General features: G+C 36.2%; 1 protein-coding gene across 1 annotated transcript in view; it reads left to right on the top strand.

The window, feature by feature from the left end:
• XRCC5 (X-ray repair cross complementing 5) overlaps positions 1 to 20,861 on the top strand; it is a 50,134-nt gene extending 29,273 nt beyond the window's left edge. Inside the window, 9 exon segments of the mRNA XM_033065036.1 lie at positions 2,205 to 2,218; positions 2,221 to 2,294; positions 3,688 to 3,757; positions 10,894 to 11,003; positions 11,492 to 11,518; positions 11,520 to 11,589; positions 13,623 to 13,690; positions 18,434 to 18,505; positions 19,302 to 20,861. Coding sequence (XP_032920927.1) covers positions 2,205 to 2,218; positions 2,221 to 2,294; positions 3,688 to 3,757; positions 10,894 to 11,003; positions 11,492 to 11,518; positions 11,520 to 11,589; positions 13,623 to 13,690; positions 18,434 to 18,505; positions 19,302 to 19,316 — 520 coding nt within the window. The 3' untranslated portion in view covers positions 19,317 to 20,861.
• The last annotated feature ends 243 nt before the right edge of the window (positions 20,862 to 21,104 follow it).

Below are 21,104 nucleotides of genomic sequence, written 5' to 3'. Positions count from 1 at the left end.
AAAAAGTTGTTTAGAAGATGTCTTGGCCATTATTTTTGTTTTCTGAAACTGATTTATATTTCCTGTCATCATATTGACTCTGTTAATTTTTAAGGTCTAACAAGACTAAAGCAGCATAATTGTAGGCATGATATCTTAATGGATTTCAGTATCCATTTGTATCACTGTTGCTTAAGAACTGTATAGTTATAAAAATGATTCCAGTAAAATAGAAAGCATTTTACTTTTTCCTTCTTAAGTTGGCAGTGGAGGGGCTGTTATCTCATCTAGCTTTGTAGGATGTGAGAGGCTTCTATATTAATGTAGAAGTGGGTGTTTTAAATTAATCCCTTATTTATTAATTTTTCTCAAATAGTAATTGCACGTTTTGCAGTTTAAAAATACTGCTAATCAGTGCATATTCTAAATGTCAGATCCTTGGCTGGTATAAATGGCTGTGGATTCATTAGTTTCTGCTGTGCTGCACTGATTAATGACAACTGTAGATTTGGTCCTAGGCTGTTAAATGCAGCATCATCATTTATTTTCTCCTTCCTCCAATCCCAAAGCATTTTGAATCAGTAAAAATAATTCAGGAAGAAAAAGAAGAAAATTGACTGCCATATACTTTTGGAAGAAAATATTCTAAAAGAGAATTTTAGTTGTTCAATACACCTTTCATCAAACCATGTTAATATACAAGTTTTTTGGTTCCAGTAGAACTTCTAAACTCTCTGGTGTAAGTATCAGTTTCTCCTTTTGCAGAGAGACACACTGGATGTTCAAAACAATCAAGCAACTTGTTCAAGGTTAGCCAGAAAGTCAGAAGAGTTGAGAATGAAGCAAAGGTATCCTATCCTTAGGCATAACTAAAGTCATCATTTCTCCTGGACTGATAAGTAAGGTTATGCTGAATGACAGGAGTTGCTGAGGAGAAAGGATTTCATTTTGGTAGTGACAAGATTAGGTAAAGGACAGAGAAGATTGTTGAAACAAAGTGAGATAGACAATGATTGGTAAAGTAGGGGGAGGAGTGTGCTATAGAAAGCAAAAAGGAGGATTCCAAAAGTTCTTTCTAATAGTTGATTGCTTCTGTAATGCGCAATACAGTTTTTGCAATCAGTTCTAATCTTGCAGAATGAAAAGTGGCTCCTAGTCAGGGATCTCTGGCTTTGTTCCTACATCATCAAGCAGTTTCTTCTTTTCACAGTAGTAGAATTTTTCAGAAAAACTTGACTTTGTTTTGGGATTCCTTGAACACAAATCCTGCCCTTTGGTTTGCTGAGTAGCTTTCAGTCATTTTAAACTGAAATCAATTCATCTGTGTCAGTAGCTTGACAGCATCTGATTTTCTTCCCATTTTGTGATTATCTGGATTTTCTTCTCTTGCTGAGATGTGCTCTAAAGTGCTACATGTTAAATGTCAGAATTTAGCTCCTAGTTTGAATGTACACCCTTCTCTATGTTACCTGTAAGGACAAAGCAAGAAAGTAGCCCAAAATCACAATTAGCTTTTAAAAAATAATAAATAGTCTTTTGAAAGCATTTTGATATGTAGCTTAAAATGTTCTGAGAGAGTTCTGATCTAGACAAACTGGAGTTTGTCTAGCAGGTTTTAACAAATACAAGGTTTACAGAGCTCTCTGATGGAGAATAGTGGATGGACTGCCAGGGATCGTGCTGATGGAGAATAGTGGTCATTGGACTCAAAAGCCACTGTGTAAAACAGGTTTGTATTAGCTATAAATTCCAGGACAGGATCTAGCAGGTAGTGATTAAACAGTAAATTAATGTCTCACTAACATGGTAAATTTTCACTGGCATTTCATGTTTAGAAAAAAATCTAGTGAGAATACCAAATGTCATGTTATATACTGTAAATTTCAAGGTTCACTCAACACAGACGTTTCAAATAAAGTGTTTGGAGATATTCTGCATTTAGAAAGATGAAGATCTATGTAAGGAAATTCACACCTGAAATAAACACTAAAAATCTCTTACCTTCAACAAGTGATGCCTTTGCTGTATGCTAAGATGAAGTTTGATGTTTCTACTGTCTGGTTTGTGCAGCCCAAGGGAAAAATGAGGCATGGTTAAGTGTTGATTTTGGAACAGTTATGTAATGAAGTTTAGTCAGTTTACATTTCATTACTTACTGACTCCTAGTTAGTAGGCAGGACAGTCTCTTCAAGTGTTTATATTCATTTTGTCCTTCTCATTTGCAGTGAAGATGAACCCAGCCTAAGAAACCAAAAATTGAAGATGAGGAAGGGAGCTTTAGCATTATGAAACTTGCTGAAGGCAATATCACCTCTGTAAGCATATTTTTACAAATCTCATTATTAAAGTGGAAGATTAATTCTTTAAGTCTATTCTAGTGAATATACAGATTTCCTGATAAAAGGAGAGTTTCTAGCTGAAACATGACTGAAATACTGTCTACTGGTACATTTGAGACTCTGCTAGAGATTGTAAAGACAACTTTCTCTGCCCTTAGGCATGTGTTACACAACTTTCTATCAGTCGTGGATTTTAGGACAAAATTCTCTCCTAATGTTTAGAACTCTAAAAGGAAAGCCTGAGGATCCAAAGAAAACAGAATTGGAGCTCAGTGGTTGAATTTTGTTCTTGCTGTTTTTCATATTTCTGCAACATAGAAGTTGCCTCTGTGTTTAGTCAGAAGTATTGCTGTGATTTGAGACATGGTTCTCGACATTAATTGGGAGTCTGAATCAGAAATTTGGCTTAATCTTGCCACTAGATCTAACTTAAAATTTTGTGAGTAGATGAAACCTGCCTTTATTTGATGTTTTCCTATTATAAAAAGAATTAATATTGAGCTAACTTCTCTTTCAAATGTGCTATTCTTTAAGGTTTTTGAAAAAAAACTTAGTGATACTTGCAAAAATATTTAAAGTCTAAAATGATCTCAGTGTTCTGCCCTCCTAATATAATTTTCTGGTATTTCCTAAAAGTGGCACTGCTAGATCTTAAAGAAATACAGTGAGACCAGAATCTTATTGCAAAGTCATTAATTACTTTGACAGCAAAGCATAAAAAAAAAAGGAGGAGAATTATAATTGCTGATAGGAAATTTAAAGCAATGTAGGTTGGTTTTTTTCCCCCTCAAGTTTAATGCGTTCATTTTTCAGTGTTTATTTATATTTGACCTGGTTTTAGTTCCTTTGAAAGGTTTCTGCACTTGCATGCCCATTCAGAGCTTTGGCTTTAATATGTCAGACTCTGCCAGAAAGCCTAGATGATTTAAGTGCAGGCTTTTAATTTTGAGGTTCCTGTTGGAGTGGCAGGCCCCTGATTTAATATACACGTGCCTGGGAGCTCACACTCCTCACTAAGCATCTGGTGAGATTAGGGAGGTCTAAGAGGTCTGTGCCACAGAAGATCTCAAAGCTGAACTGGCAGATAATCTGAATTGTTGTGCTTTTCTTCCTCAGCACCAGAGAAGTGTCAGCTTGTAACAGTGGCAGCAGAGTGAGTTCATCTTGCTCATGGTCTTAACCAACCTTTGCAAGGAGTACTGTGTATTAACACACTTTATAAGAATTGCATTTTTTGAGTATGAATGCAGAGCAGTGCACAGCTTCTGCTTTCATAATAAAATAAAAAGGAATTTAATATCCTGTTGTCTGACAAGAAGAAAGAGACTGATATTGGAAGACAATTGAATTTTTATTGTACTTTTTGTAGGTAGGCAGTGTTAACCCAGCAGATGATTTCCGAATTCTGGTGAGGAAGAAAAGTGCTGACTTCAAAGATGGTAAATTACTTTTGTCTCTCAATTATTAGTAGCACCTTCAGACTTCAGTAAATGCAATCCATTTGTCTAAATGTAAGTTTCTAGTACAGTGTGAGTTGCTCTGGAATTTACAGGTTAGCTTGTAGTACCACTCAGCCAAGGAAGGTGTCATTTGTAATTCCCATGTTAATACTTGCCTTCCCCAATTAAAAGTCTCAAGTAACTGTGTTTGGGTAAGAAAGCACTAGACAGCTACATTGAGGCACCTGAGCAACCCCTCAGGTGTTTCTAACAGAAGACCTTGGTATTCACTGGCTGCATCATTCACAATGAACCTCAGCTTCTCATTCCCAGGATCTTTCTGGCCTGAAGTGGAGAGCTGTTGAGTTGAGTGTGAGAAGCCTGTCTTGTGTTCCATGAACAAAAAGAGACTCTCATGCCTGGGGTTTAAATCTTGACATGCAAAGGTCTTTCTTACTGGTTGTAAGTGAAAGAAAGCACAGATGAATTCAGAGTAGAATAAGAAGGTAATATTTGTAATCTGAAAGTTGAGAGGAGGCTCTTCTCAGAGATTAAGAACACAAAGCACAAGTCAAGTAACTTGCACGGCTAAGTCTGAAAATGCAGTGAAATTATCATTGGTTTGTATGGTATTTCCCTCCTGGAGTACTATACAGAGATACATGTTATCCAAAGGTGTCTTAAAAAGAATGCACAAGATGGATGGGGTCCTTTATCTGTAAAGGGTGATTTGAAGGTTAGGGGAGGATAAACCTGATCTGCCAAATAGTCACTAATGTCGCATTTCTTTTCAGGAAGGACTTGCAGAGGTCCTTAAGTGAGTGCTGAGTATTTCACCATGGCCTTTGATCCTTTTGGATGTAGTTTCAGGAGTGTGTTTAGCAGTATATTGAGTTGTGATATGGTCTGTTAAAGCCTACATAGCTATTTCTCTCCAGAATTGCCAGACCTTTAACCCAGCTAGCTAGCGTTTTTACATGGATTTTTTTATTAGACCCAGAAAAATTATTTGTTGAAAAAGTATTGGAGTTGTGTTCTTGAATCAGATATATTAAGATTCAATAAAAAAGGTGTTGTACAATACATTAGAATACAGAAACTGTGGAACAGTTGACTACTTAAGAGCTTTAAGGCAGAAATAAGTATAGTGATTATCCTTGAAGATGGTTTAACTAGGAAAAGTGCATAAATATGTCCACTTGGTAGCTGTGCTGGAGATAACCACAGTATATGTTGGAAGGTTCTGAAATTTTGAGCAATTTGCTTTTATTCTATGTGATCTGCTCTGTAATGATAAGGTGTTGTTAAACAGAATGTAGTGCAGTCACCAATTTAAAGGAGAGATAGAAGCCACTATAAATAAAAACATGCTTTGCATATTATCTCTTTCTTCTGAATAATCCTTTTTGTGCTTTAAAGCCTTTAGGTGGCTTAATACATTGAACGCTGCAGGCATGTTTTTAATGGCTTGCTGTATTGCACTTTGGTTATGTAAATAGTAAATTCTGCCTTAAAACTATTCAGTGGTTTTTAAGGCATTTTTTTAGTATAATTTTGTTATCTAATGATGAAACTTTTTCCCCTCTGCTAGAACATAAGAAATACAGAATTTCTCTGCAGAAAAGGATAATCTGTGGCATTCAAATACTTCACTGTAAAAAGGGTAGCATTTTATGTGTCAGGATGCAGACAGGAGAACTGCTAAGTTGAGTTCTGTTTTTCTTTCATGTATTAAAAAAAATCTGCTACAGTCTTCCTAAATAAATAGAGCTTACATTCACCTTTTAAAATAACAGCTGTCCTTTTGTTGGGAGGAGAAAGACCTTTCAACTGTTTGATTGGAGGTGGGTTGTTTTTTATTAGATAGAGAAGTTGTAGCAGTAGGAAGAGTTGTACTTTCAATGCTGACACTACAGTTGCTTTTTAATTAAGCTGCAGGTTAATGGCACGCCCACACCAAAATTATTAAGTTTGCTTGCCATCCTCTGCTTCAGCTATTATTTTTCTTCTGAAACAGCTTGTATGAAGTCCTGATGTATATTTATCATTGTAAATAGGTACCAATGAATTTCTTGCACTGTCTTCACTGGGATTTGTTAATCAGGGTTTGTACCTTTCAGAGCAGAAGACTTAAGTGGATGCTAGTCTGTGTCTGATGGTGAGACTTTGCCACTAACGCCTAAATACATATCTTTAAAAAATCAAATATTTTCGGATTTGTAAGGGTCTTAGAGATGGGTGTTCTGGACTGGCAGCTCAATTTCTGACACAATAATCAGCTTTGGTTTTACCTGAAAACCATGTAGTTCATTACTGTAGGGAGCTGCTTAAGGGTTACATGTTGATAGTATCAGCTTATTGGTTAACACTGATGCTCATGCAACTAGAATTGTGTTCCACTCTACACATCCTTACTGTCTTATTTGCATTCATGGCCAGAGGGATGTCATTTTATGCAGGTCTTACTTGGGCAAGTCACAAGTGTACAGTCATCACAAAGAGATGTCTTCTGATAACAGCTTCTGACATTTTTGTCAATGACTGCACATAAAGTAGATTAGTTTACCTGAGTAGAATCTAATTGTTGCTCCAAGGGTGTACAATGAGTGTGGCTTCAGAGAAGATTCTCAGATACAGTCAGTGCTTGCCATCTTTGTAATGCCAAAAGAGTAGCCACGTACTACCAGTTCATCCTCCTATTTGGAGATTTCCTTCCATGTCTGCATCTCTGGAGAGCAGATCATGTCTGATACGTTGCATTGTATTTTCATAGGCTTATGTAAGATAGAATCAGAGGAGTAGAAAAGATGCTTAGTATTTTCTTTCATTTGTAAATTTTCTGTGTGAATTTATAGGCCACATTTCATTGCGCCTTACAGTGCTCGTGTCTGAGAACATGATGTCAAAAAAGCTTTTTTTACTTTACTGATTGTCAGCTGGGAGAGAAATCTACAATGAACTACAGTTCATGGACCTAAGAAAAAAATGTCCAGAGACAAATTGCACAAAGCTCTCATTTTTATAATTATACTAAGTTTGTTAATTTTTTTAGACATTTCTAAAAAATATGATTAAAGGCATCAGTAACTGCATGTGAACAAGGATATTTTATTGCAAGACTTTCTGTAGAAATAAGTATAGTTAATTATCTTTCTGGTGCTAAGACAGTTATTTTAAAAGCAAATACTTAATTTCATTCTTTGTTGGATGTTTTTGCAGTTTGTCTGCATTTTTATCTTACTGGATGTTTTTGTATTATTTCAGAGACAATTCATGCTCTACTGCTAGGTAGGCCAAATGCAAAGACTGGTTTGCTAAAAATGATTCAGTCATTAGAAGAGTCTTTGCAAACCAAATACTTGAGTATATAGAATCACTTTGAAGTTTTCTGTGTATCTGCTTCACAGAGAAGATGAAGTCGGGTTTGTCTTTGAAGGGCGTAGTGATTGGGTGAGACTCAAAGCTCTGAGTTGCAACAAACAGAATTTGAATTAGATGTTATTGGGGAAAAGATAATAAAGATCACAATGATGGGACTCAAACCCAGAAAAAGGGGCCCAGAGGACTTGGAGACTGTCCATCTTTGGAGCTGTCCATCTTTGGAGCTACATGGAACTCTAGTCTGTGGAGTGCTGAGCCACCTGTTCCACAGTGAACTCTGCTTTTAGCAGGGATTTGGGTCATATGTCCTTCAGACATCCACCTAAATCATTCTGATCCATACTCAAAGGATATTTAGAGACACAATTTCAAAACTGAGCAGGACCTCATAGGGTAGTTCAACAGCCAACAGCTCTTAATCTTAAAATTCTTATTTCTTGGCTTAATGATGAAGGAGGTCCTTAAAAATCAGTGCTGTTTTCAGTTAAGAATTTCTTTTCAGTTCTAGAAGATGATACAGAGCAGTATTTTAATATGAATTATCAGGTAATTTAATTGATTTGTCAGTGAATCACTCTTTAAGCAATGTCCATGAATGCAAATCATTACCACCAGCAGCACGTAAATCAGACGATTAACAACAGGCATCTTTTGTCTGAAGGAAGAATTATTTTCTTAACCTGTTTCTTTTTTTTTTTTTAAATGGGAAAAAATCCCCAAGGAATCAAACTTGTACTAATAGACAAACTTGGACTTGTAATAATAGACAATTTTGGCTGCTATTATTGTGTAATCTGATTGGTACAGTAATCAAGACCAAGAGCTGAACTGAACAAACATGAAAATATAACTGCAGTTTTGTGCTGTAGCTGTTCAGAGATAACAAGTGAATATAATTGTTCATGGCATATTTCACAAAAAATGACAGCACTGGTGAATGTATTTTGGAGTAGCAAATGTATCTGAATGCCAGAGGGGAAGGGATTAAATTCTGCTAGAACTAAAAGATCTTCTCTTCTGTGATATTTTTTTTTCCCTGCAGTTCTCCAACCCTTAATAACTATATTTGTTATCTAACCAGTCAGGTACAGTAGAAGGAGGAAAGAGATTACAATTTCTTGGGATGTTCTGCAGAATGTGGTGGTTATTAGGAGTGCTGGAAATTCCATTTAATGCAAAATGTATAGTCAGTTAGTTTACTTCCTTAAATGTGTGTGGAATGAGGGAAGTTGGGAGAGAGGAAAAAAGTTACAATTACACAGAAGTGCCTGAATAGGATGTCAGTTTGTGGTAACTCAAGGGCCTACTCTTCAAAACCTCAATGCCTGAGATTTGTCTAGGGCACATCAAACTTAATGCTTATCACAGCTTACTTAAAAAGGCATCTTTATGCAGAACTTCCCTTGCTCCAAAACCAGGGACATCTATGTTTTGCAACATCCAGACCCAAAGATTCAGACTAATGAAAAGGCAGCAGGAAATAACAGAGTTCTCAGATTAGAAGTGTAAAGGAGCAGCAACCACTTCAAGGATTTCCAGCTATAATCCTTATCTACTGCCTTTACTTTTGGCCCCCTGAAGTAATTTGGTAGTCTAATCAGAACATAGGATTTTTGTCTATTTTAGATTCATCCATCATTGAAGGGAAACTCAATGGAACCAACTTTTTAGCCAAACTATTTCAGGATGTTAGAGGAATGTGACTTAATATACTGTTGCTGTGTAACCTTTTTGCTGCTGTGTTATGGCCTCTCACTGTCTGGTAAAACATTGCAGGTTTCCTTTGGTTCCTTACAACAAATTTCAAAAGGAGGCACCTCACAGTCAGTAGCAAGAAAGTCTTTTCTGAAGGCTGCCAGGACAATCAAATGGAAAGGGATTTAAAAAAAATTAAATGCAAAAGAAGTAGTAAAGTGCCTGATAATTTCAAACAGTATGCTGGAATCTTTCTGACAATAAAGACTTTTATTATACCCTCGTAGTGCCTGGGGTTTTAATTTAACACATCAATGAGAAGGCAGTGTTTAAAAAAAACACCACCACACTGAAAACAACAGCAGGACTTGCTTTTATTAGTGCAATTCATAAGAAATTAGAACATTTAATGAGAAAATCATTAACCATGAAAAAAATGGACTGACTTAACTTGGGAAGCTTAAGTAGTTACGCTTCAATTTGGTTTGTCAGCTACTGGTGAAATAAATAGAGAGTGAGCTGATTACCTCTGGCACAGTAGGCACTTTTAGCACGCTTTCTTGTTGGGCAGAACCATTATCTGCCTCCTTTTCTAGAAACTGTCAAAAGCTAGTGGGAGAATATCAAACATGCCTTGTTTCACACTATTCAGAGATGTTGTTCTTCAGATTCAGTTCAATTAAACATTTTATAGAAAATAATATAACAGCCAGTGCCGTGCATAGTCACAGTGAGCAGAGCAGAACACAGTACTTAAACAGTGTCTCCTTGGTGTGTTTACTTCTTGTTTTTTTCATCACTCTGACAGGTGATTTTTTTTTGGTGATTTTTTTTTGTTGATGCTTGCATAGCTGAGATTCTTGAAGTGATTCTGTGCCCATAACATCTGGAGCTGGGAATGACTGGGTCAGGGGAGAGGTTCTGCTAATCCACTGACTGGTCTTCACAGTATAAGAACAGGACAGGCACATGCTGTGACTTGGTCAGAAAGCTTTCCTGATCTTCTGCCTCAATGGCAACAACACTGTTAATCTCCCTTGATAGACATCCTCTTTTAAGAATTCTAAGACTTTGTTCATTTTTTAAGCTGTTAAAATTTAAATCAGCCTGTGGTAAAGGAGTTAACTGATGTGTATTTCAAGAGATCCTATTTTGTTCTTAACCCAAATTTTGGCTCTTGTTTTAAGAGAGGCAGGGCACTATCAACTCCCTATTCATTCTTTTCACAGTGCTTCTGAGTTTATAGATCACTGTTGTATCCTCCTCACACTTGTTTTTTCCCTGGCTGAGATGTCTGCCAGAGGGTAAAATTGGACAGTTCCTTAACTATAAGTAAACATGAAGAGAAAGTAAATTACACAAATCAGCAGAAATTAGTTGGATTTGCAGAGCTCCTGGGTGACATTTTCTCTTGTCTGTTTGCAGTGGTTTTACACTTACCTACCTTTTAGGAGCTCAACAGTAAGGGTGAAACTGGTGTTCCCCTTCTTGTTGGTACAGATCTCAGTTCTGCTTCATTCTGTCAGACATGCACAGTTTATAATCTCTGTAAACATCTTTGAAAAATTATGGAACTACCTGTACGAGAGACAAGACATACTCTGATGTCAATAACATGTCTTTTAACTGCAATCACCCTACACATGTTGGTTTGACATTATTATTGCACCTTTCTCATAAATATAATGCTTTTATTGAAATGCTTCAATTGCAAAGGATGTTTACAGCATATACTTGTTTTGTAGAGCATTAACCTCCCTAACCATTAGGATCCCAAATTTTTATCAAACAAGTTAGCCACTGCTTTTTTTGTGGCTTTCATGGAAAAGGACACTTTGGACATGCTTGAGGTTCTTTATATCTGTTTTTTCCAGAGAGGCTGAAGTAATTGTCACTAGGTTAGATAACAATTATCAGCTTGTGAAACTTGAGGCAGTGTGGGTATGATTAACTACTTAGATGCCTGTGGAGTAGAAAAAGAGAGATGTAAAAGAAAAGTTGATTATTTTCTTTCGTTTTCCTTTTATTTATTTATCAATTAATTTCTCCTTGTCTTCCAGTGAGTCAGCAGTTGATAAACCGCATTGATCAGTTCTTGGAAAATAAAGGTTCACAGTACTACATGAAAGGGGTCAACTGCATCAGAGTTTTTAGAGAGGAGGCCCTGAAGGTTAATGTGTGAATACTCTTTTTTCAAATCAATGCATGATAGGCCTATTTGCTTGATAATTTATTGCTGCAGCAAAAAGAGTTTAATTTTCAATATGTTTCAAAGTTTAGAAATAGAGTTGCATTTTATGGGGATTTTTATTGTTACTGAATGAGGACTCGCCTCTCTGGAATTACTTGCTGTTGTTTTTTTTTGTTTAAACATAAAACAGAAGGCCTATGACCTGATGCTTGTGCTAGTTAAAAGTGCAGTCCTACAATTTTCTTCTTCAACAAGGCTAGTTACAAGCAAGCCTTTCCTAACTTTCTGAAAGGCACTTTTTGTGGCTCATCTTTCCTTAGAACTCACAGTTTTAATAGAAATAAACCCCAAATTCTGTAGATACTTTTATGTTCACCATGTTAAATTACTCTTAATGAAGAATTAAGCTTGCAGTGCTCTTTAGTAGTTTTAGTATTTCTTGCTTACAGTTGCTGTTATTTTTTCAGATGTCCAAGGTGCAGTGCTTTAATGACTTTTCTGCAAGCCTTGAAGTCAAAGTTGGAAGATAAAGCCTTATCTGATTTCTGGGAGATCATGGTACAAGTTACAATGGCATTAAAAATTAGACAATTTCTAGTTGTATTATACATTTATCCATTAAATAAGAAAACTTCATTAGCAGTGGGGCACTTGGACTAACCCCACTGCAGCATTTTGATATGCTTCATTCCTGCAACCAATTAAAAAAAAACCCAAAACAACAATTCATGTTGTAGCTTCCTTTCCTTTTCTGCACTAATAGTTTTTCATATCAGCATTATTCATAATGCATTGCAAAGTCTTGTTGAAATTGGTAAATTAATAGTGGAAGAAGAGACAAATTAAATGTTATGGGGTGAGGAGAAGACACAATTTCAGCTGAATTTCAGAATAAATGGAAAAAAATCATGCAGTAAAGCTATAAAAAGATTCTTGCAGTTTAAACTTCCAAAAGTCATAGATAGCGTTGAAATGTGTCACTGATCATTTTGTATTTAAGTAACCTGAAGGACAGAATATGTGGTGGTATGACACTATCTGTGATTAAACTGGGAGATACAAGGCAGTGGCATCCTAGAAGACATTCAGAGACTACGCAAGTGATAAATAAAGGGACATTTCACAAATAGAAATATAGTGGCCAAAAAAAAAATCTTTTACATCATACTCCAGTTTTTAATTGGAACCAATGCTAAGAAAATCTGTTAAATGCCCAGCTGTATCTCTTAAGGATATGTGCTATAGAATGCAATGTTGGGCTTTGGTATAGTATCATTCAAAGTGGTGAACTCCAGACCTGTTGTAATGTCTGCTTGGTCCAACTTCTTTGAATTACAGGATGGGAATTTGCTTAGCAATGTGAAAAAACCAACACAGGACAATACTGACAAGAACATTATATTCACTAGTGCCCTAGGGGACCTTCTCTGTATAAATTTGGAAAGAGAAACCAATAGCCTTTGAAAGTAGCAAACTTGGATCTTTCAAAGCCGTGAATAATTTTTCATTAGTATAAATCAGAGCTTTTTACAAACTGGAGTACATTTTTGAGGAAAAATCTACCAAATAAACAAAGAGAGATTATATTTTCATACAGCATAGATTATCTTCCTTTGAGAGCCTGGTGAAATGAAATCTTGATGCTTTATGCATAACTTGGCTGCTCTTAGTAGGCAGATGAAATTGCTTTTTAATTGCTGCTAACAAGAGCAGAAGTCCTGTTTTCTCTCATTCTTACCACATGACCTATCCCCTCTTTTCTACCAAATGTGGTTTCCATTGGGTCTTGTTGTGCGTGACTGCAGTCACCAAAAGAAGGTAGATGTAAGTTAATGAGTTAGTGGCTCACAAGAAAGGCAGATCTGTTTGACAGATTGTTTTGTTTCATTAAACCCTGCCACATGGTTCTGCGGGCACTTGAAGGTGATACAGCACTTAGACTGCTAGTGACATTTTTATCAGTCTCCTATTCTTTGCTCTCACACCCACAGCTGCTTATTCAAACACAAGAATTTGTATGGCCAAGTGATAAACTGGACTGGAAAAAAACTATTGGGGTCAAAATAAAGGGAGATTTTTAAAAAAAATTTTGGGGGGAGAGGTGGGATGTCACTGCACAGAATAATGCTACTGGCACGACCAAGGAGCAAAGTGGGGCAGGACCAGCACTTTGATTGTCAGACTAGGTAATCACAGCACAAGTGTCTGAATGCTAGGAGTTAATTTTTTCTGAGGACCTAAGAGCATGCTGTGAACGACTTGAAGTGTAATTTCTAATAGATTTTCAGCATTTCATCTGTGATCTATAATTTCAGTGTCTCATTAGTTTGATTGTCACAATATTAGCAGTTTCCTAAATGGATACTTCCACAAGCTTATGAATATGCTCATTAATTTATTTTTATATCGTATTTTATATCATAGTTGACTCATTTTATGCAAGTCACATTTTCTTTTGAGTGATGCTCTTTTTTTTTTGCTGGTGATGATGACACATCCAGAAGTTGGAATGTGGAGCACTTTTTTCACTTCTAACATTAGGTGAATTTTTGGGAAGCCTTCTAATGATATTTTTATGTTTGTGGGTTTTTTTTCCAGACAGAATTTCTTTGATCACTAAAGATGAAGCAGAGGAAAGTTTGGTGACGGGTGAAGAGGCTGAGAAGGTATCTTTTTTTTTTTTTTTAATGAGCATCTGTTTGTACAGAGCCCTTGCAGTGGAACTGAAGATTTTCGTACGTGGATAAATCTTCAACTGAATTAAATAAGATCCATATGAAGAAATAAGAATGTTCATTTACCACACAATTGAAACTTCTGCATTTCAGAGCAAAAATACCTTAGCATGTACTACAGTGTTTTACTTTAATTGGTCTTTAAAAAATAGCATGTATTGAAATTATCTGAAAGTATCCTCTACAAAGAATAGGCACTTCAGCAACTCAGTGTAGTGGAACAGCAGACTGCTATTTATATATTAAGATCATTGTTTGAACTTCACAGATAGAAATGTGTTCTCACTGGTAGCACAAGTTCAAAAATCCAATACTTTTTTTTAAAGGTTTTGTAAACTCCAGCAATTCAAATTGTTGAGGTTAGTTTTCACCATACATGCAGTGATACCAATATTTTCACTTTATGCAGCTCTTGTGGTATGGTGGACATCATACCTGATGCTGGGGGTATTACTGGTGACCATATTAGATCCTTTTGGAAGTGGGAGTTTTGGACTATTTACAGGTATAATTTCCACAGATATGTAGCATTTCAGTAACTACAGTGATGAATGAAGGACGTTCCAGCTACAAAGGATGGAATTGTGACAGGCAGAATTGTGCCTTCTCTTTGGAAGGAACCAGAATTCAGAACTGCTGTCAAAAATTATATTTATATGGAGATGATGGATGTTTTTGTATCAGGCTGCTAGTTCAGGAGTAAGGTCCTTGTATGATAGACCCCCCAAAGGTAAAACTGTGGCTTAAAACTCACCATTTCACAGAGAAGTAGCTTTTATAAAAGATGCCACATTGATTTTTGCAACTTCCATGCCTTCCATTAGCAATAGCCAAAAGTAGGTAGAAGTAGGTTCTTTATGATTTAATGAGTAGAAAAAGGTTGTATTTTAGAAACTGCTTTTTTCATCTGTAACAATTTACCTCAAGTTGAAGAAGGCACAGAAATGTCATGAAAATGAAAAACTAAGAAACTAGGAGTCCAGAAAGCTGAGCACATATGCAGGATACAAATAGAGTAAAATGATTTTTCTAGACATGATGGGCCTACTGGCTATTTAACATTACACATAAATGTATAGAGCAACTTTTCCCCAGAAGTGGTTTCAAAGAGTATCAGTCTTTTTATCTACTTCAAGTGCTATGAATTTACTTGGAAGCTTCCTAAGACAATATTGTTCTTGAGAACTTTTCTTTCTAGTCTGAAACTACCACTGATACTCAAAAAATGTGCTAATGCTGTGTGAAATATTGAGTGTTCCTTCGGAAATCTCTGCTAACCACAAAGACATACTACTGTCTTCACTGTGAGCTTGTGGTGGCTAAAAAATTCTGTGCCTGCATAGGAATGCAGCACAAATGATGGAGTATCAAGGGCTGGATTCACAGCTGTCAGGCTACGCTGGAGCAAGGCATTTGTAGACTGACTGTAAATTTACATTTCTGTTTACCATCATCCTACAGTCACCATATATCACAATACTGGAAACTATTGTGACTGAAGGTCATTTTGTGATTGATTGAAGGTCATACAATAGCTACATCTTCCCATTAAATTGAGGGAAGACGAGATATTGTATGAAATCAGTTTTGCAGCAGAGTTCTCTAATATGGCAGTTACCTTAACTTCCAGAGTAATTGGATTGCATCTCTTTGCTATCTAAGCACTTGGCAATTCCAGATATTCACTAGATAGCCACTCCCACACACTGTCCAAATCCAAACCCAGAACCTTAATTCTCATTGTCTGTTAAGGGCTCGTATGACTTTTTAATTTATAAACTGTGAGACTGCATATTCTTGGAGTAAGATCTGCAGGGATAGAATATTTTATCTTGATATTGTGGGGCTGGTATAAAAATCTAGTCCTCTTTGGTCCAGTTAAACCCTGCCACAGCTTTCCTGTGTGATACAGAGCCAGCCTTTTCCTAGGTCTACAGCAGATTGCAAAAGTGATTCATTTGTTTATTGTACTGAAGGTGATACCCTTCACATAAGGGTTATATTGCATTTTTTCAAATATCTCCTAACAGAGCAAGATACAAGTTTTCTTCACCTCTGTAGAGGTGAAAACCTGTAGGTCATGTGCAAACCTGTAGGTCATGGAGTTGTCCGTCATTGTAGTCTTTTCTGACACAAAAGCCCTTCTCTTACTTACTGTTTACTAGCTGCTAGTAGTTTCAGGGACTGTTTTGTCTCTAAGATTACTCTACTCTAAGGTTTTATAGGGTTTGCTGTCTGCAGGAAAAAAGGAAGACTTACCAGACTGCTTATTAGATAGGTCAAACTTTCCTTTTTCTTTTTGCTTGAAGTAGGTTATGCATGCATATTTTCCTATTGCTGTGAAAAATGATTTTTTCCCTCTGTAATAGTGGAGATACTCTTTTTAGAGCATGAGGATGGTAGGTTAAAAGAGCAGGAATGTCAAGTGCTTTTTCTGGTTGCTTTGGGGAAGATAATGGATTTCAGCACAGCTATTATATGTAATTTGCTTTTGCATAAATGTAAACAGGTTTTCAGAAAAAAACCCCAACTTTGGATGTTCAACATTTGATGGAAACTTCAGGTTTCAATTTACTGCAAATCTTCATTGTACATTTTTCTAGCTTTTAGCTTCCTTTTGCATAATTTAGCATGAGAAAGCTGATTGTAAAAATTTTGAAAAAACGTGCTACTTCAGAAATACCATTTGACCTCTTAATTAAATGTGAAAAAAGGAAACTTGATCTGGCACAAAAAGCCTTTCAGAGCTGACAAAAGTCATTAGCTTTTAGTTTCATAGTATGTGCTTTATATTACTACTAGATTAAGAACTCTTCCAACAAAAAAGATACACAGACATACGGCATCCTGAAATTCTAAATGCTAATTCCTTCTGGCCTTGTCACATTCCTTGCTTTTTTTTTTTTTTTTTTTTAGCTACAGAATCACTATGATAGCTTAAACTCAGCATGTTAGAACATGAATGTTGTCTGTGGAGTGAAATTTCTGTATTCCTCTTGGATGTTACTGCTTGGGATGTAGGGAAGATCCGACCTTTGGTCACTGGGACAACGGGGCAGAGGTTGCCTATGTCCTGCTGTCTTTGGTGTTACCCAAACATGATGTATTTGCTTTTCATCCTAGAGGATGCAGCAGGAAAGTCACAGAGATTTACCCAATGTCTAAAACTGTCACTAGGGTTCTAGAGAAGGATCAGAATATTTTATTTATTTAAAATAATGTTTAATCTTTTCATACTACAAATGTATGATCTCCGAAATCGGTGATGTTAATAGGGATCCCATGGCCTCTTATACAACCTCTCTGGCTGATACAGTTGAAGTCCCCAGCTGAACAGCAGCTCCCTTTTAGGAGCACAAAAGAGTTATCTAAGCAGTATTTATAGCCTGTTTAATGTGGCTATTTTCTTCTTAGCTGTTCTCTTCCATCATCTGGAGTTAGAGTGAAGTTGTTTCTGATTTAAGGATGACAGGACTCCAAGTCTAGGAATGTGGCTTTTCCTCCTTAGCTTTTTATCTATGTTTTCTTGGGTGGCAGGGTTGTGTCTGACTCTCTATACTTGTTCTGATGCATTTTAATCAGAAAAAAATAGAGATTTTATGTTAAGGATGTTGGTAAAAGGGTAGTAACTAAGACAGCTGGATGCTTTTTTAAGTAAGAGTAAAGTGTTGTCATTTTTTTCATACCATTTTAGTTTAGCTTTTTTTAGGCTAAGAGAAAAGTATGTGAAATAATTTGAAGGTGGTTGTACTCCAGATATTGTCTGTATGTTTGATTTCAGTTTTTATAGTATCTGAGCAACTTACCTTTCTCTTCTGTTTATGAATGTCATGCTTTAAGTGAAGGGCATATGGTGAGTTGTATCAGCAGCTATGGCAGTATAATTTTACATAATGGAATTTTCTATTTTTAAGCCTGGCATTCTAACAGTGTTGCGTGTTAGAGGGTTTGGGTTTTTAAAATTCGTATCTTTGTTCATTTGGTAAATGTTAATTGAATTAAATGGGGAAGCTTATAAATGCAACACAGAACTAGAATGCTGTGTGTAGAACTAGAATGCTTTGACGTGTCTCAAAGAAGCCAATTGGTCACCCTCATGTATGTACTCATATCATTGGGGGTATTTTGTTATCTCTGAGCATTTTGTAGCTGCACACAATATTTTTTAAGGATATAAACCTGGTCAAACTGAAATGGATAAAATTTCCATCTAATCCAGAATCCCATGACTGACAGTGGACCAGAAGGGATGGGTAAAGAAAATTGTATAGTCCCAGGCTGCAACCACTGATGTCTCACAAACTTTTTGTGCCTGAGGTTGTTTCTGTGGACTTAGTAGATTTCAAATGATTTCTCTTCTATGCATCTTCTTATCTCCCCCTGAGTCTAGGGAGTAAATATTTTCAGCATCCTTATCACATGGTGTTCTACAGCCTAACCATGTGTTGTCTCAAGAACCATATCCTTTTGTCTGGTTTTTGACACACTTCACCATAAAATCCTTTAAAAGCAAGTCTTACAAAATTTTTGCAGTTTAAGATGGTTTTGGAGGGTAGAAACCAGAAAAAACTTCCTTTTGATATTTAATTACAGGTGGGTTTGTTTTGATACACGGACATTAACATTCAGGCTCTCAGTTTTGTCAGTATCACATAAGTACATTTTTTTTTTTAGTTCTTGGCTCCAAAAGAACAGAAGAATGAAACTCTGCCTCCTGCAGATGAAGGTGGTGATGTTGATGATCTGGTGAGTACCATAAAGATATGGTGTGGCTTTAGAATTAAATTCTGAGTGAAAAGTGCAATGAGAAAGTCAAATGCTTCTTAAAGGAGTAGATATTAGAGTGCATGGCTTAAAAAACACCTAAGGAATTGAATCAGAAAAGCCACATGAAATTACTTACTTGCTATTGTAAACTTAGCCAGGTGTGTAATTTCATGATGGCAAATACTGTGATGTAGTAACATAGGTGTTTACAGGGGTGAAGTGTGTCCTCTAATGTGTTTCCAAAGAGGCAGTGAGCCACTCATTTAATAGTGGATTGGTATAATTTACTATAGTAGCATTTTTTAAAGTTTGGTAGATCTTGAACAGCTAATTATGTGGGTTGAAAACTGAAAAACATTTTAAAAAGATGTTGTTAATCTTTTGAATTAAACTTCTGTATATAGGCTTGCTGAAATTCAAGGATATCAGGTTTTTTAATAAATATTTTAGCCATCTTTTACAGGCTGACTCATTACAAATCTGTCTCCAAGGCTTAAGCTGATGGTGTAGATGGTTTTAAAGAAGCTTCGATAACAGACAGATTTCTACATTTGGGACTGTACTTTGAAAAATCTATAAAATGCACATATGATTATGTGAAGATGAGATTTTTGGGTTTGTTTTGTACTTTATAGAAGATAATTACTGAATTCTGTGCAGTCCATTTATGTTAAATGATAAGGATTTCCAAATTTTCTTGGTTTTCTCAGCACTTAACACATGTAAGAAATTACTTCAATGCTGCTTCTTTCAAATCTGTTTCTTCTGTTTGCAGCTGGACATGATGTGACCAGTGAATATCATGACTATACAAGCAAAGTTTTGGAAGAAATGCCTCTGTGAGGTGGGGCACAAGAAAAGATGCTAATGAGAAGGCAGTTCCTCCATCTTTATTTTCTCAAATGAGAACAGAAATCCCAGAAATGTTCCCAGCTGGTATAAATGTCATCTGACTTTCAAAACTAGAACAGAAAATGGAAATTATCTGAAGTACCTGGAAGTAATGATACCTTTAAGGCATCTTTTCTTTTTTTTTCTCTTTCTTTAGAACACTGAATTTAGCTTGTCCTTTGTATTGCTTTAGCTAAACACTACTAAATTTAATGAGAATCTGCTCTGATGCTTGGAATTCTTCTTACATTGCCTGGGAAGGAAGACAAATGTCACAGCAAGGTTATCAGGTAATACTGAATATTTAGTGGAGGTAACCCTATGAGTTTATTATTACAGAAGGAAAAATGTCTCTGTTTTCATGCTTTAAGAAAACCAACTTAAAACCAATAACAAAAAAAAGATAGAGCAAAAACTTAACCCCAGCAAAGCCCCACGAAAACCACTGCAGAAGGTTGTGGGAAAAATTCTAGGCCAGAGTCTCACAAGCTGATAATTTGAAATACTCAATCTGAAGCACACAGCAGAGCCAGGTGTGCTTATTTTGCCACACTGTCCCCAGATCAGTAATTATGGTCGTGTCTGTAGTACAGATTCTGTATCCTGTCAGTTCAGCAGCAGCCCAAGGTCTCTGTCCCTTTCTGTTACACATTTTCCTGTTTCATGCGCTGGGATTTTTGATTTTTTAGACTTCTAACTAGTAAAGTTACTGTGGATGCTCCTGGTGCTAAAAGGAAGAATAAATCAGTTCTGTGTCCATTTTATACACTGCTGGAACTGCTAACCCAGAAGCAGAAGCATCCCTCAAAGCTGTACACTGACAACTGTGATAGGTAAGTGACAATAGTTAATACTGGCAACCAGGGTGGAGTAGTGTCTACACAGAGCAATCCAAACTAGTCAAATACTGCTTAGAAAGAGACATTCAAGTCTGATTACAGAGCTGAAGAGACAGTAATGACACCTTTACACATGCTTGTCTGTTACAACCAGATGAATTCCTTTAAAAGCAGTTCTTTCATTATTATAGATGTATAAATATACTGTGCAAAATGGAATTAAGATCACAAAAAAAAAAATCATGATCTGTAATTGCAAAATGTTGTGGAATATTTGCACTTTATACTGGCCAACACCACCTGTGTGGGAAATTGCAATTGCTTTTTGCCCCTACTTCCTTACACAGCAACCTACTCTCACCCCTCTTGCATCGTATCCTGACTGAGTTGAAGCATTTCACAAATGCAGATGACAGGGTGGTTTTTGTGATATTTGCGATATTTGCAGGCCTTTATAGCTTTTCTATCACCAGAAGATATTTTTCTCAACTGTAAATAAGAATTACTTGATTAGTGTTAAAAAATTATGGTTTACATGGAGTATACTGGCTGGGGGTTTCTTTTACACTTTATTGTTTTTGTTTAATAAAAATATTTTAAAGGTTGGGTTTTGTCTTCAGAGCCATGTTTTACTAAATCAGGTGACTCCTTATGCAGTACCTAAAGGAAACTATCAAAAACCCCTTTTCTGGGCCCACAATGCAAACACTGAATATCAAATCCCTCCACAGAAGCAGAGTATACTTATTCTATTCTTTACAAATTCTAAACTTTACAACACCAGAGTATAGTAGTTTTAGTATAGATTACTACATCTTGGTTTAAGACCACATAGAATGTAGAACCTG

Source organism: Catharus ustulatus, chromosome 7 (assembly GCF_009819885.2).
Source record: "Catharus ustulatus isolate bCatUst1 chromosome 7, bCatUst1.pri.v2, whole genome shotgun sequence".
NCBI classification, from domain to species: domain Eukaryota; kingdom Metazoa; phylum Chordata; class Aves; order Passeriformes; family Turdidae; genus Catharus; species Catharus ustulatus.
The sequence above is the reverse complement of the archived record's forward strand: the minus strand, read 5'-3'. Positions and strand labels throughout refer to the sequence as shown.